The 15166-nt window shown below is 41.5% G+C and overlaps 1 protein-coding gene across 1 annotated transcript; it reads right to left on the reverse strand.

The window, feature by feature from the left end:
* Positions 1-6119: 6119 nt before the first annotated feature.
* On the reverse strand, positions 6120-13266 carry serpinh1a (serpin peptidase inhibitor, clade H (heat shock protein 47), member 1a). The gene is made up of 5 exons (XM_084730569.1): positions 13083-13266; positions 9924-10545; positions 9746-9844; positions 8196-8428; positions 6120-8096 (listed from the first exon to the last, which is right to left on the reverse strand). Exons 2-5 carry the CDS (start codon positions 10519-10521, stop codon positions 7794-7796), a joined length of 1233 nt encoding a protein of 410 aa, XP_084586695.1. The 5' UTR covers positions 10522-10545; positions 13083-13266; the 3' UTR covers positions 6120-7793.
* Between the last annotated feature and the right edge of the window lie 1900 nt (positions 13267-15166).

Consider the following 15166-nt stretch of genomic DNA (forward strand, 5'->3'; position numbering starts at 1 on the left):
CAAGTCATAAGTGTACGGGTGTTAATTTTATTCATTTTAGGACATTTTTCTGCAACCCTTGTGTGAAAGCAAAAGTGGGCTAAGGTAGCAACACAGTGTGAAAGCAATACAAAAGCAGTCATTTGCATGGAACAAGCTAGCTAACACTATTTTTAGCTACTGTTAGCTAGTAGGTTCTTCTACAAACCTGAAAAGGGAGAGTGAGGCGTTTGATGCCACTAAATCCTACACACTTGTCCATTCAGTAACCACAACAGCTGATTAAAATCTGTCTGACATGACTCATAGATGAGGCTTATTCATATTACATCCAGTCATGTTTACCAGCTTCCTTCCTCACTCTGTGACATATCCAGCACATCCCATGTTTTCCCAGAAGTTATAGCTAATAGCTGGCAGGAAATACACTGTTACACTGCCACTGAAGTGATTAAAGATTGCTTCTGTGTTTGAACATTTTAGTATGGAAATGTTGCATGTTAAAGCTTTGATGCAGCAGTCTGTACTTTTGTTAAAGCAAGTATTTTTGGTAGTTCTCATGGCCTCTAGCTATGCAGATCCTGCAGTGAGTGTCTGTACTGTATGTGTGATTGCTTGAGTGGACACAGGTGTGTCAGAGGCAGAGCACCGCGTCACCAGCTGCTTCCTGTTCAGTAATCAGGACTCGTCTCTGCAACATTCGCCCTGCTAGAATCACTGTTCAATCAGTCTGTGCTCCAGTCTTTCTAGTCTTTTTTTTCTTGTTGCCTAATAATGTTTCTTGTGTTACTCTGCTGTAGTACCTGTCTCCAGCCCTTCATACAGTCAAAACTGCTCCTTTGGAAATAAAAAAAAAAAAAAGCAAGTTAATAGATGTTGTGGAATGTTTTTCTTGACTTGGGATGTGCCATTTTTGTTGACAAGCCCCACCAAACAGTCCGTCCAGATCCAGATCGCATGGTTATACCAGGTGTAAATGGCCCTTTTAAGTGGCTGCTTGTGACTGAAAAACAGGACTTTGACTTTGAAAACGTGCGACACCTCTGCAACTTGAAAAAAAATATTTTTTCCCACTTGATTGACCAGAAGACTCTCTTGTTTTATCATTCAACTCCATAGAATTTAATATTATGAGCTCAGAAGAATTAATTTATAATCCAGCCGATATAAACTTTATTAACATGGCAAAGCAGTCTGAATTCTGACTCTCGATACCTAAAACCTTAGATTTCCAAACAAGCTGGCAGCGAGGTGAAGGGACTGATGGGATGCTTTTTTCCAGACAACTTGATTTCCTTCCTCTACATCATCATCATTCTCTCAGGGTGTACTCCCCTAGCCTTTTGTCCTCCCAGACCAACCCGCAAGGCAGCGGGACAGTGGTTGGTTGATGGCAGGGCATATCCACTCTGTGGGCCTGCACATCACCTCTGGGGACCACTGCAGCTCCGAGATCCCCTACCATGTTAGCCTGGGTCCGCAAGGCACCCAGTTACCGTGTGTGGCCGCGAGGAGGCCTGGCAGGAGTCTTGGTGTTGGAGAGGCTATGTACTGGCAGGAGAAGACTTATGCACCAGCTGCTTCCCTGTTCACCACGAGGGCTAGCCAGCAGCAGTAAGCAGGAGGGCATGCACCTTCCCTCCAGCTACTGCACGAGACGCATCACAACACCCTGTGGGGTACACTCACACACCCCACCCCCCATATATACACCCCCCACCCCCACCCCCCATATATACACCCCCCCAACCCCCACCATATATACACCCCCCCACCCCCACTGCCGCTATATACACCCCCCCACCCCCACCCCCACCTCCCCTGTATACACCCCCCAACCCCGTCCCCCATATATACACCCCCCCACCCCCACCGCCCCTGTATACACCCCCCAACCCCGTGCCCCTATATACACCCCCCCACCCCCACCGCCCCTGTATACACCCCCCAACCCCGTCCCCCATATATACACCCCCCAACCCCCACCGCCCCTGTATACACCCCCCAACCCCGTGCCCCTTATATACACCTCCCCACCCACACCGCCGCTATATAGACACCCCCTACCCCCACCGCCCGTTATATGCACACCCCCACCCCCCTTATACACACCCCCCCACCCCCCATATACCCCCCACGCGCCCCCCCCCCGCCCCCCCCCCCCCCCACTCCCAAGGTTGGCCTTAGAAGAGTCTTTTGTACCACTTCCGCCTTTTCTTTTTTCTAGTGATTTGACTCTCAAGCTCTTCCAGCTGAGACACCATTAACCTTTCGTTCTCCTCCCTCTCACTGGTCGTTTCCATCAATGTCTTCTTGAGCTTTTCTGTGGCCTGAATGAGGGATGACTTTTCCTCTTGCCACTCGATTTGGTGACATTTCAACTCCTGTTCAGTGTTCTCCAAAGCTGCCACCAGAGTGTTGTTGTTCTGTGTCTGGAGGTCCAGCTGCGCCACATTGGAAGCTCTGGATTTCTCCATCTCTTTGAGAAGGAAGGTTCTCTCCTGCTGCCAGCGGAGTCGTTCTGTCTCCAAGAGATCCTCAGCCTTTGTCAGGGTAGATGCAGTTTTCTTTGCCTCCAGGTCCTGGTCTTGGAGAGTCTTCCTCAAATCTTCTGTGGCCTTGATGAGGGACGATTTTTCCTCTTGCCACTCCATCTGATGCCTCCCCAATTGCTGCTCCGCTATGTTCAGAGCAGACAGGAGGGTGGCGTTCTCCTTTCTCTTTTCATCCAGCTGAGCTACATAGGAGGCTGTAGATTTCTCTGTTTCTTCTGCAGCCTTAATGAGGGATAACTTTTCCATTTGCCACATTATTTCATGACTCTTAAGCTTTCCCTCAACCTTTAACAATACAGCTAAAAACTTACTGCTCTCCTGTCTCTGCCGCTCCATCTGAGCCATAACGGAAGCTTTGGATCTGTGCAGGGAGGTTCTCTCCTGCTGCCAAAGGAACCGTTCTCTCTCCAACTGATCGTTGGCCTCTTTCAGGGCAGATGTGATCTTCCTGGTCTCTGCCTGAGAATTTTCTAAAGTCATTTTTGCTTCCCGCTCCTTGTCCTGCTGCCAGTTTAGTCGTTCTTTCTCCAGTTGATCCTCTGCCTCTTTCAGGGCAGATGTGATCTTTCTGGTCTCTGCCCTGCTTTCCTCAAGTTGAGCTTGATGGGAAGCCTGATATTGTTCCAAAATCTTCTTTGCTTCCCGCTCCTTGTCCTCTAAAGTCTCTTTGAGGCCGACTGCGACATTAGCAAGGTGAAACCTTTCTCTCTGCCACTTGACCCACTGACTCTTAACCTGTTCCTCAGCCTTCTCCAGAGCAGCTACAAGATTGTTGTTCTCCTGTCTCTGCTTTTCCAGCTGATCCATATTAGAAGTGTTTGATTTCTCTATTTCATTAAGCAGGGAGACTCTCTCCTGCTGCCAGTTTAGTCGTTCTTTCTCCAGTTGATCCTCTGCCTCTTTCAGGGCAGATGTCATCTTTCTGGTCTCTGCCCTGCTTTCCTCAAGTTGAGCTTGATGGGAAGCCTGACACTGTTCCAAAATCTTCTTTGCTTCCCGCTCCTTGTCCTCTAAAGTCTCTTTGAGGCCGACTGCGACGTAAGCAAGGTGAAACCTTTCTCTCTGCCACTTGACCCACTGACTCTTAACCTTTTCTTCAGCCGTCTTCAGAGCAGCTACAAGAGTGTTGTTCTCCTGTCTCTGCTTTTCCAGCTGGTCCACACTTGTTTTCTCAATTTCTTCGAGCAGGGAGGTTCTCTCCTGCTGCCATTGGAGACGTTCTCTCTCCAATTGATCCTCAGCCTCTTTCAGGGCAGATGTGATCTTCGTGGTCTCTGCCCTGTGTTCCTCCAGTAGTGCTTCATGGTCGGCCTGAGCTTTTTCGATGTTCTTTTTTGCTTGGTGCTTCTTGTCACGCAAACTGTTTCTCAGGCGTTCTTTGGCGTTAACGAGAGATGACATTTCCTCTTGCCACTTGATTTGATGACTCTGAAACTTTTCCTCAGCCTCTTTCAGAGCAGCCACAAGAGCGCTGTTCTCCTGTTTCTGCCCCTCTAGCTGAACTACATAGGAAGCTGTGGATTTTTTATTCTCCTCAAGCAGGGAGGTTCTCTCCTGCTTCCAGCGGAGTTGCTCATTCTCCAACAGGTCCTTGGCTTCTTTCAGCTTCAATTTCAGGTCCTCGATGTCCTTGTCTGCAGAGGAGACATGTTTAACCTGAGAGTCATCTAACTTGGCCTTCAGGCTACACATCTCATTCTGCATCAGCTCCTTCTCACGTTTCCACTTGATTCCTTCTTTCTTTTCTCGGAGCTGCTGATCGAAGAATTCAGTCAGGTTCTCCTCTCTGATTTCCAGGAGAACTCTCCCATCAGAACTACGGGAGAGCTTTGCCTCACTGTCCTTCACTTCATTTCTTACTTGTGTTTCCAAGGAAGTAAGATATTGTTTCTTACCCTCTCTCTTCTGTTTTTTCATTTTCTTGTTTTCCATTGCAAAAATTAATTTGTCTAAATGACTATGAATTAATTTGCGTCTGGATCAAACTTGCTGTTTTGAGTCTCTCTCGAACTGTTTCTCTCGAACTCTCGTCGCTGCACAAACTGGTGTTGTAAAATAATGATAACTGCCCTGAATCCTTGGGTCCTATTTATAGAGTTTCAAACATCAAAGCAGTATGACATCATCAAAATGTCAGAGTGATGACATCATGATGACATCATACCATTCCAGCATTCCAAGCTACATGTTGTTTTTTTTTCAACCTTTATTTATTCAGGATAGTTTCACTGACAGTGACATGAGTGTGCACCATTTAAAAAAAAATTCCATAGCAACTATCATAGCAACAATAGGAGAAATGCTGCATTTCCACATTTTCCTGTCAAAAAAGAAAGAATATTTGTCATAACCAATAAACTTAAGATCATATACATCCACTGAATGTAGATTATGAAAATAAAAGGCCTATTTATCACTAGAAATGTCATCAAAATGCTTTTTAATTTAGAAACAATCTTTAATTATTGCATTTTCCACTGAGAATGAAAAGGATGTCAGCCATTTTGTTGTTCTCAGAGAAAGGAAATCTAAGCATCTCACAAATAAATGAACGAATAAATAGTGTTTGTTTTTGACATTTTGGTTCCAGTTCTCAGAAAAGGATTAGGAAAAGGATGTGCATTTAAAATGTTTTATTTAAAATTTAGAATTTTATTTATCAGGCCGGACAAAAATGTTTAAACGCATGGTATGGAAGTTTTGCTTCAAGTTGGTCTCACATTAAAGGGACAGTTCACCCCAAAATCAAAAATACATATTTTTCTTCTGGCCTGTAGTGCTGTTTATCCATCTGGATAGTTTTGGTGTGAGTTTTAGAGTTCTGGAGATATCAGCTGTAGAGATGTCTGCCTTCTCTCCAGTATAAAAGGACTAAATGGCACTCAGCTTGTAGGGCTCAAAGCACTAAAAAAATGCATTTGAAAAATTCGAAACCACTGTCTCTTTCCAGAAATCATTACTCAGACCACATGACCTTTTTGTGAAGAGTTTCATGATGGAACTAATTTCCTTCTATTTAAAAGATACCAAACTCACACCAACACAGTCTAAATGCACAAATAGCACTACAGGCCAGAGGAAAAATGTGTATTTTTGATTTAGGGGTGAACTGTCCCTTTAAAACAACAACAAAAGACGTAGTTTGATGATGGTATGTTGCACCATATTGCACTGCCATGTTCCTACAGTAGCCCAGAATGGCCAAACCAAACACCAGATCCAAATATGGATAATAATTCCACATTTTTTGCAAGTTTCATGGCAACCGTAGTTGGCTACTATCACTGGTAGAAACATCAAAGTCTGGAAAATTATCCAATAGTTAAGAGAGTTTATTAGGATTTTGGGAAGTTAGGATGTTTTGTAATACACATTTACCATCTCAAATTCAGAGGGGACGGTTGACTTAGGAATTGTTTTTCCTACCAAACAATAAAGATCAATAAAGATAAGATGTGCAAGTTAGGAAGTTTGTCATACAGCACAAAGGAAAATTGTAGCACCAAATATTGGAAATAAGGTGACACTTGTCAGGTTTTTTCACACCTTTATTGGAAAAAACAGTCATTTGTTAGTCTAAAACCATTCTTTTTTTTTTTTAATTTATCAAACCATGTGTGCACACATTGTTATAGAGAAACTTCCACATGTTTTTTTTTTTTTTTTTTTTTGCCAGTGTAGACCAGTGCATTCAGGGTAGATCAATACAAAGAACAGAACAGCAACATAGTCTCTTAGTGAAAAAAGATGTGCTTGTGACGGAAAGCAGTGCAAAGGATGGCTAGATAATTATGAAAATCTTTGGACTCAACAAATTGAAGGTATCCATGCTTGATAACTTAAAGCACATTTTGCAGCAAGCACCGTAAAATCTCTCCAAAGGTCAGACTGTTGAACATCTTTTACAAATATTGTGAAGATTTAACAACAGAAATCATGTTTGTGTTGGCTCATATTAATAATGTTTCACAGGTTTTCTCCCACTCCATTGAAGTAAATTGACCCTCTCTAAGTCCCACCCGTTATTGCTCTATGCTTCAGTAACCTCAGTCAAGTTTCTTTTTTTCCTGTGAAAACATAATATAGGGTCATATCTTAAGATAGCTAATATTAGCAAAACACTAGCTGAATAGCTAGCCAAGGATTTTTGTAGGTTAGGGAGCTAGTTCGCTTGCATTTTGCTAACATTAGCTAACTTTAAGTGTGAATATATGTCACTTTTACAGGTTCCCGAGCAATGTCTTTTTACCATGTTACAAATTTGGTTTTCTAAATAGACGAGCTGAGCACATCTACAAGTACAGGAAGCAATATTTTTTTCTCAAGATAGCAAGGGCTTGACTTGCCCTACTCTGCCTCTGATTGGCTTACCCTGATATTCTTATCCTAACCCTACCCAATCCCGCTCCTCATGCCTTAACCTAGCCAATCCAAACTACCCAAATCAACAAAGACAAGGAATACTAGCCAATCAGACTCAGAGTTGGGTGGGTCATTGCTTCACTCTCCTGGGGTGGCACTTAAGAAGGGTCACTTGTGCATTTACAATTTAGGCAACAATCAGGGAAATCATACTTAATATAAGTCTTCAGTCCTCAATGTGATCTGCCAATACATAACAAAAAAGCCACATAATGATATCAAATAGTCTTCAAGATGAAAATTAAAGGTGTGCACAATGGTTTGCTCACTAAAACACAGGACAAAATGCTTAAACACATCTCTTCAGTCATGTATTGTGGAATGCTGTTGGCGTGTGACATAAAGGAATGCAACTGTGCAAATATCAAATGTACATTTCATTTCCCACTTCTCTCAGCATATTGCCCGAGAAAATATACACAGTTGGGCATTTAACTTAAAGGGAAAGCTTGGCACTTCTCATGTGGATGTCCAGTCAATGTTGATGGTAAATTTAGTAAATTGAAGCAATAAATTCTACAGTGCATGCTATATTGACCAAGAAAGCTGAGGTCTGCTCATGGGGCCATGCTGGCAGTGATTACATTTACGAGGAGCTTCTGATGTGCTGATTGGCTGCACCACTTCTGATGCGGACACAAGGGGATAACTTGAAGCCTGGCGAGATTTATTCTCACATGATCTCATGAATCCAGCTGCCTCGTAAGGTAAGTTTAATATAGCATGCACTGAATTTATTTCAGTTTTTTTTATTTCAACGGACTACATTTACACTGACTGGACATCTACATGAAAAGTGCCAAATTTTCCATTTAAGATGCTAAGGTCAACACAGGGTTACAATTCATCTCTCATCTTCTCACCCTTCGGCCTGACCATCCTGCCGATGAACAGGATGGAGTTTGTCTTCTGGTCCTTCACGAGGAAGATGAACGGATGGTCAGCGTAGAACAATTTAGGGCTTTTCAGTTTGTCCGTGCCAAAGACGCTGGTGTCTATTTCATTTCCAGCGGTGTCCCATTCCAGGGCGGAGGCATGGAAGACACTGGACAGGTAGAGGTCCTTCTTTCCAGAGATGTTGGACAAGTCAGCCTTGGATTTGTCTATAGCCTCTGTCAGGCCCAACTCCCCGAGGTGTTTCTAAAGAGGAGCAGAAAATGGTGTCATTCAGGTTATATGAAACAAGAAACTGAAGCAGAAGTTAAGACTGATGTATCGCCATTTTCAGTCATCTGTTACCTGCAGGTTGTGACTGACTTCCATGCTGACTTTGGGCAGCGACACAGCTACTGCTGTCTGCTTCAGCTTGCCCATCCATGTATCCAGCTGTGCCTTGGTCAGCAGCTTCTCTAGTCTCTCCAGAGATTCCACGTGGTGTGGCATTATGAACAACACAGTGGACTTCTTATGAGCCAGAGGCATGCTCAGGATGGTCAGCTTATTGGTTGCATCATTAAGGAAGTCATAGAGACCTGGGAAAACAAATGAAATATGCATTAGGGCTTTACGCTGCACTTAGCCCCAGGCTAAGTAAAGCCGTAGCTGGGCTAAGGAAGCCTTTAGCCCCAGCCTAAGAAAGCTTTCACATTGGCACAATCTTGGAACATTCCAAAGTGGGCTTACCTTGACTTTAGTGTAAGTTTGATTTATTAATAGATATGTCCTATTTTAAACAGTCCTTTAGGTCTCACAGGAATCTATGCATTTTATGATTTTATTCGACTTAAAAACACTTGGACAATGGGTAGTGAACCGATGGTAATGCTTTACTGCATCCAAGATGTTGCCAAAATAAAGCTTTTAATCTGGTTAATGTTCTTGAGGGATAGTCCCTTTGTGCTTTTGGTTAATGCCCTTTAAACAGGCGGCGAAAACAGCCGGCGAAAAAAAAAAAAGCAGAAAAATGACTAAACTTAGGGCTAAAAATGTTCACATCAGCTGGTGCTCCAATAGACATGTAACCCAGGGCTAGTAGAAGTGCCCTGTGAATCATATAGCCCTGTACTTAGTTTAACCCTGGCTTAACAATATGTGTGTGAAAAGCTGCTAAATTAGCCCAAGGTTAATTCTTAGACCAGGGTTAAGAATATGCATAACATGCAAAATACACTTCTCCAACCAGTGTTGATGGTTAATGCAGTGAGTTAAAGCAATATATCCCTCAGTGCTCCTGTACTGACAGAGGGACCTGAGTTCTAATGCTGCAAAATCTGTTGTTCTTCCTGCATCCAGTGATGTCACTAGGTACAGGAGGAACTACAGGTTTTGTTTTTTTACAGCTGGGATTTCTAGCATAAGAAACTCACCTGCAATACATTCTGGTACATGTAGGCACTGCTAAAGAATCCCCTGGCCTGTAGTGCTACTTATCCCTACTTATTTTTGATTTGGGGCTGACATTTAAATTAGTTGATGTATGTTAATATTACAAAATGCAATGCATTTTTGTGCTGGTTTATAGTTTTACGTGTTAATGAGGTAGCTGTAGCAACTGCTTACTATCTCTCATACTGTGCTATGTACACTTTTTGACTAATATACATAGGTCCACAACCCATTTTGGGTCCCAAAAGTTCCCAACTTTGGGAAAGGCTGCATATATATTGTGGAAACATTTCACACAAATTTAGACACTTATAAAATGGGCAAGAGGTAAGCTAAATACTGTAAATATTTAGTGTCAATAGTCAATAGTGTCATTTGGGACAAGTTTTTCACACTTACATTTTCTGAAATGCCAACTTTGTTTCACACGTTTTTGAAGTACAACCAGGACTGTGTGCACCTACCTGTGCGGTGCATCATCTGTACTGAAACAGTGTAGCCGCGGGACACCATGAATCCACGATTGTCCACCATCTGATGATGGAACTGCTCATCCCAGTGAGCTGTGAGGAAAAAAAAAACAAATTACTTTGTACAGCACTTAAAGGAATAATACTGCACATGTACAAGTTCTGTACTCACGTTTAAAGAACATAGCATTGATGATCATCGCTCCATCAGTCTTCTCTACATCCTTGGTGACCTCAGGCAGTTTTCCATCAGTAGACTTGGCCGCCCACTCATTGATGGAGTTCAAGGCACTCTTCTTATCCCTGAAGTTAATCTTGGAGTGGTCACAGTTATAGTGCTTTTTGCTGCTCTTGACAAAATCATCTACAAAGGTGACAGAGCTGGGTCCATACAGGCGGTTGCTGATCTTCCAGGTGACATTGCGTGTCTCTGGGTTGCTCACCTCCGTCAGGAGCTCAGCCAGACCGGAGTGCAGCTGCTCGTCTTTAACTTTAGCCGCATTCAGAATGGTTTTTACCTGAGAGGCAGTGGAAGCTTTGCCCCCGAGAGCCACCAGACCCAGAGAAGAGGCCACTACTACGGGGGAAATGAGGATGTTTTCCACATTTTTCTCCTTAGCCATGTTTTGGTAGAGACTGAAAGCCAGTTTTGCACTGTTGTCAGCCAGGATGGTGGCGTGGTTACTCAGGACTTTGTCTGCTGAAGCTGAGGTGGCAGCTGAGGCTGAAGTGGCCAGGAGGACCAGGGCTACCAGGTTAGTCACCCACATGATGTGATGCTAATCAGGGAAAACCTATGAGAAGACATGAAGGTTTATAAAGGTTATTAGAATATGAATGGAAAATATTCAATTTCCTCACCAATTTAAAATTACAGCTAATGTTAGCTGTTGTTCTGTGTAGCTCAGTGAAAGTTTTTTTTTTTCACTTGAAGCCATTATTATGAACTGACTGTAAGATTAGCTGATTTCACTCAGGCCAGAGTGTTGTGAAACTCACAAGTGTCATGTAATGTGTTTGCCCCACACGTGGTCATATGTCATATTTTAAAATGTATTTTAAAATTGTAACAAAGCCAATAATCCCCATTTTTACTAAATGTACCTGTAATCTGATTACGTCTTTTTTTTTCTGTAACTGTAATGGAATACATTTTGATACACTTTTTTGTATCCTGATTATGTAATACTGTTACATGTAATTCATTACTCCCCAAGCCTGGTGTTAAGGATCATTGCAAACAATTATGTCTTTACACCAGGAGAGTGGAGCACATTACACCAGTGCTTAAATCACTGCACTGGCTTCCTGTGTGTCAAAGGATAGACTTTAAAATCTTGTTACTTGTCTACAAAGCACTAAATGGTCTCGGGTCTAAATATATCTCTGATTTGCTTGTATGAGGCACCACGACCCCTCAGATCATCTGGAACAGGTTTACTCAGTGTTTCCAGGATCAGAACCAAACAAGGTGAAGCAGCCTTTAGTTTCTGTGCTCCTCACCTGTGGAACAAACTTCCAGAATATCTGAGGTTGGCTGAAACTGTTGGTTTATTTAAATCAGGTCTTAAAACATTACTGTTTACTGCAGCTTACCAGTGAAGTCAATACGTTACATATTTTTAGGATAATCTGTAGCTATTGTTCTTATATTTGTCTGCTGTTGCTTTTGTTTTATGTTTGCTTCTTTCTTTAAATGCATTTTCTGTAATGTTTTAAACTATTTATTGTCCTGCTTTTAGCTTTTTTTAAGTATCTCAAACACAATTTTAATGTTTTTTTAATGTTTCTATTTTAATACATTTTCAAGTTCTGTAAAGCACCTTGAATTGCCTTGTGTATGAATGGTGCTATATAAATGAAATTGCCTTGCCTTGCCTTATGTGTATATTCTATCTGTACCTATATATATTCTCAATAAAGAACCAATATATTCATATATATGCTAAGAAGAAAGATAAACCTTTTTTCTGGTTTCAGTTTGAAATGTCTTGTTTAACCCACCTTTCCAAACTTATCCTGTGGTATATGTTAAGTTTACTCTGCAGTTTTTAAGGATAATTGCAGGGGGAGCCATGGGATTCACATGAGATCTCTCCCACTAGCCTACTTCAAGATTACATAACAGCCACGTAGGCAGCTGCAGGATGTGTCTAAGCCAAAATATTGGTCAGCTATTTCTGAGTTCCTTATGTCTTGGCAACACAAGAAAAGTTCAGATTTCCAGAATTCTCTGTAAAGAAATAAGTTCTGCTGATGCTCACTGGTCATCATGATGTGGAAGAACTGACCACGTGCTGACACACACAGAACCAAGGTCAGATTTTCATTCCAGTCCACGTATGTAGAGGGCTTTAAGAGGAGGAGGTCTGGTGTATATGAACAGTTAAGAACTTTTGAACTTAAAAAAACGAGTTTGTGTACTGGCAGATGATTGGTCAAGCATCAGTTCTTTGATGAAGTGCATTAAAGACACCACAGTCTACTCAAGACAGGATAACACATCAAGAATCTCTTTTCAGCAGGACCCTGGACATGTTCTTACAGGCTCACACAGGCCCTCATACAAAGATGGAGCGTTATCTACCTCAGAGTGCATGACTGAAAGATATTTCATATTGTTTTGTCTACATCATTACTCTGTCCTTAGTAGTATTAAATTTTAAAATAGTACTCACAGATGAAATGATGATGATGTGATTTAAATAGCATTTGAAAAGTAACACTGCATCTGACATTTTGAAATCACACTCTCGTTTCTTTAAATGACCTAATGACTAACACTGGTAAATTTGGTTTGTATGTATTTTTATTCATGATCTTCATGAAGATCATGATCACTCTAATTATGTCCTTATATACTACTTTTGAGTCTGTCAACTTTAACTGGACATAGTATAAATGAATGAGAAATTCTCTTTTTTTAATGCACAGTGTCTCTGTGTATGCATATATCGACAATGAAATAAATGTTTGTAACTGAAAAACAGTGTAATGTTTGGACAAAGGAAAGACAGATGTCCCATGTCACAGATCGGACGTAATCAGGTCAATCATTGCAGCCAACTCCCTAAACGTCTGAACTCATGCATTTCTAACTTTTGTGCAACTTACTTTTTACTTTTTTCGACTTTTTCTTTGTTTTTAAAACTTATCCAACAACTATGAACCACACTGCTTAAATCTACAATGGAATCTTTGACCGTATATCACAGATCTGACTTTGTGGCCTCTTTTCACATGCCTGGGCATTTCCCACCAGTTGAATACTGCACTGGACAGGATCCTCTCCCTCCCCCCATCTAACTCACTCCCAGTACTTTTATCTTACCTTATTAGGCTCTTTCAGTAGTTAGACAAGTTGTCCTCGAGCTTCTTGCAAATGTGTCCCCCAGCACTGATGTGAGGTTAATGTACTTAATGGTCGGAAACCAAATTGTATGAGACAGCTGCAGGAGTTGTCATTCCCGGTTCTCAGAGCATGAAAATCTCTGCACTGGAATCTTATTTCCAGGCCGGTCCCCGCCCATGGTATCCAGGGAGAGAGGGGGAAGAATCCTCCCCCGCAAGGTCCTAAAGCCTGGAATCGTAGCCCAGTGGGAGTCACCAGACACACAGAGACCCATAATAAAGTTACCCCTCGTTATTTACTGATTGAAACACATGATAGTTTTCCTCTTATCTTGGACAGTTTCATTGTAGTTCCTCAGCTCCTCTCCTCTACAATAAGCCAGAGAAATGTATTTATGATTTACAGTTTTTTAACCTGATCTACAAGACAAAACAAACTTTCCAGGTCATTAAAAATGCATGGTTTTCAGTGTTAACCCTTCTAATTTTTTTGTGTTTTTATCATATGCTGTTAATAATGATCTTTATTGTGTTCTCAGTGCTTCGACTGCAGTTTTTCCTCCCTCCCCCACCCTGTAATTGCACCTCTGCATGCCACATCACATCGTGGTGTGGTCGCCGGAGGTCCTGTTTAAAGGGCATTAACCAAAAGCACAAAGGGAGTATCCCTCAAGAACATTAACCGGATTAGAAGCTTAATTTTGCAATATCTTGGATGCGGTAAGGCATTACCATCGGTTCACAACACATTGTCAAAGTGTTTTTAAGTCAAATAAAATCATAAAATGCATAGTGAGGTATAAACTCTTTCCCAAGAAAGACCTAAAAGACTTTTTAAAATAGGACATGTCTATTAATAAATCAAGCTTACACTAACTATAACCGAGGTGTGAACTTGAGTCACACTTTAGACAAAATGACTTTGACAAAATCAAAAACGATTTGCACATCAACTTGGACTTGGACACCAATGACTCATGACTTCACTTGGACTTGAGCCTTTTAACTTGAAAATCCCCCGAGCCCATAGGTTTAAAAGTGGTATTTAAGAAGTGTGCCATAAATCGCTTCATTTTTCCTTTATTTTATGACTGAAGTAACATGAACACTTTTCATTCCCAGCAAGCTGACACTTAATTCCCCAGATCCACTTTCATGTGATTTTGTGTTTGAACCAATCTGACAGCATCAAATCAATATGCAGCAAATAAACATGAACTATTTAACTAACATTACGTTACAAGCTCCTGTGGGAAAAAAAATATACTAAAGTTAATTTTGTTTGCATACAAAAACTTTACCCCTGTCAAGAAAAACTGAATAGCATATGCAAAACCTCTGTGTCAAAAATTACAGAAGATGTACAAACAACGGTAAGTCGATGCGAATATCAGTATAGTTATCAGGCTAATGCTTAGCTAACATTAGCTTAACAGCTAAGTAACTTTGAAAATCAATTAAGCTGGAAACTCACTGTTACATTATGACTTGTTTAAGACTCAAAATTTAAAGTTTAGGGCTTGGGACTTGACTCTGGAATTGTCTGTTTTGACTTGGGACTTGAATGCAAAACAATGACTTGCTTCCACCTCTGCTCTGACCCAAGATACAACACTTTCCCTCCTGACTTTTAGCCCCTATTATGAGTCAAACTTAAAAAAAAACCCCACTGGATCCTACAATTCCCATAATGCAGCTCAAAAGACCACCATCAGACCGCCCCTGTCTGTCTTATGTCTTCATCTTTCAAAATTCATGGCCATGCCAAAGTTTATAATTCAAGATTTCTCAAATTCTCTCAAACTCAAATAAATATCCTAAATATAACCCTAATAACATCATCAGGGCTTTTTTTAAACTCTTCAAAAATGTAGTCCAAAAGGCTTGCAGAGAGCTCGCGAGGACGTGAGGAATGGATTGGGGAGCAGCGCAACAAGCTGCAGTCAATGACAGCAGACACGATCTGAGGGGGAAAAAGAATTATGAAGGAGAAATGGAGGAGCAATGGAGCAGCAGACAGGAAAAGCCCAAATATAGAAAGAAAATTAGCAAAAAAATTGTTAT

This window comes from Lutjanus erythropterus, chromosome 11 (genome assembly GCF_056507025.1).
Source record: "Lutjanus erythropterus isolate fLutEry1 chromosome 11, fLutEry1.hap2, whole genome shotgun sequence".
NCBI lineage: Eukaryota > Metazoa > Chordata > Actinopteri > Lutjaniformes > Lutjanidae > Lutjanus > Lutjanus erythropterus.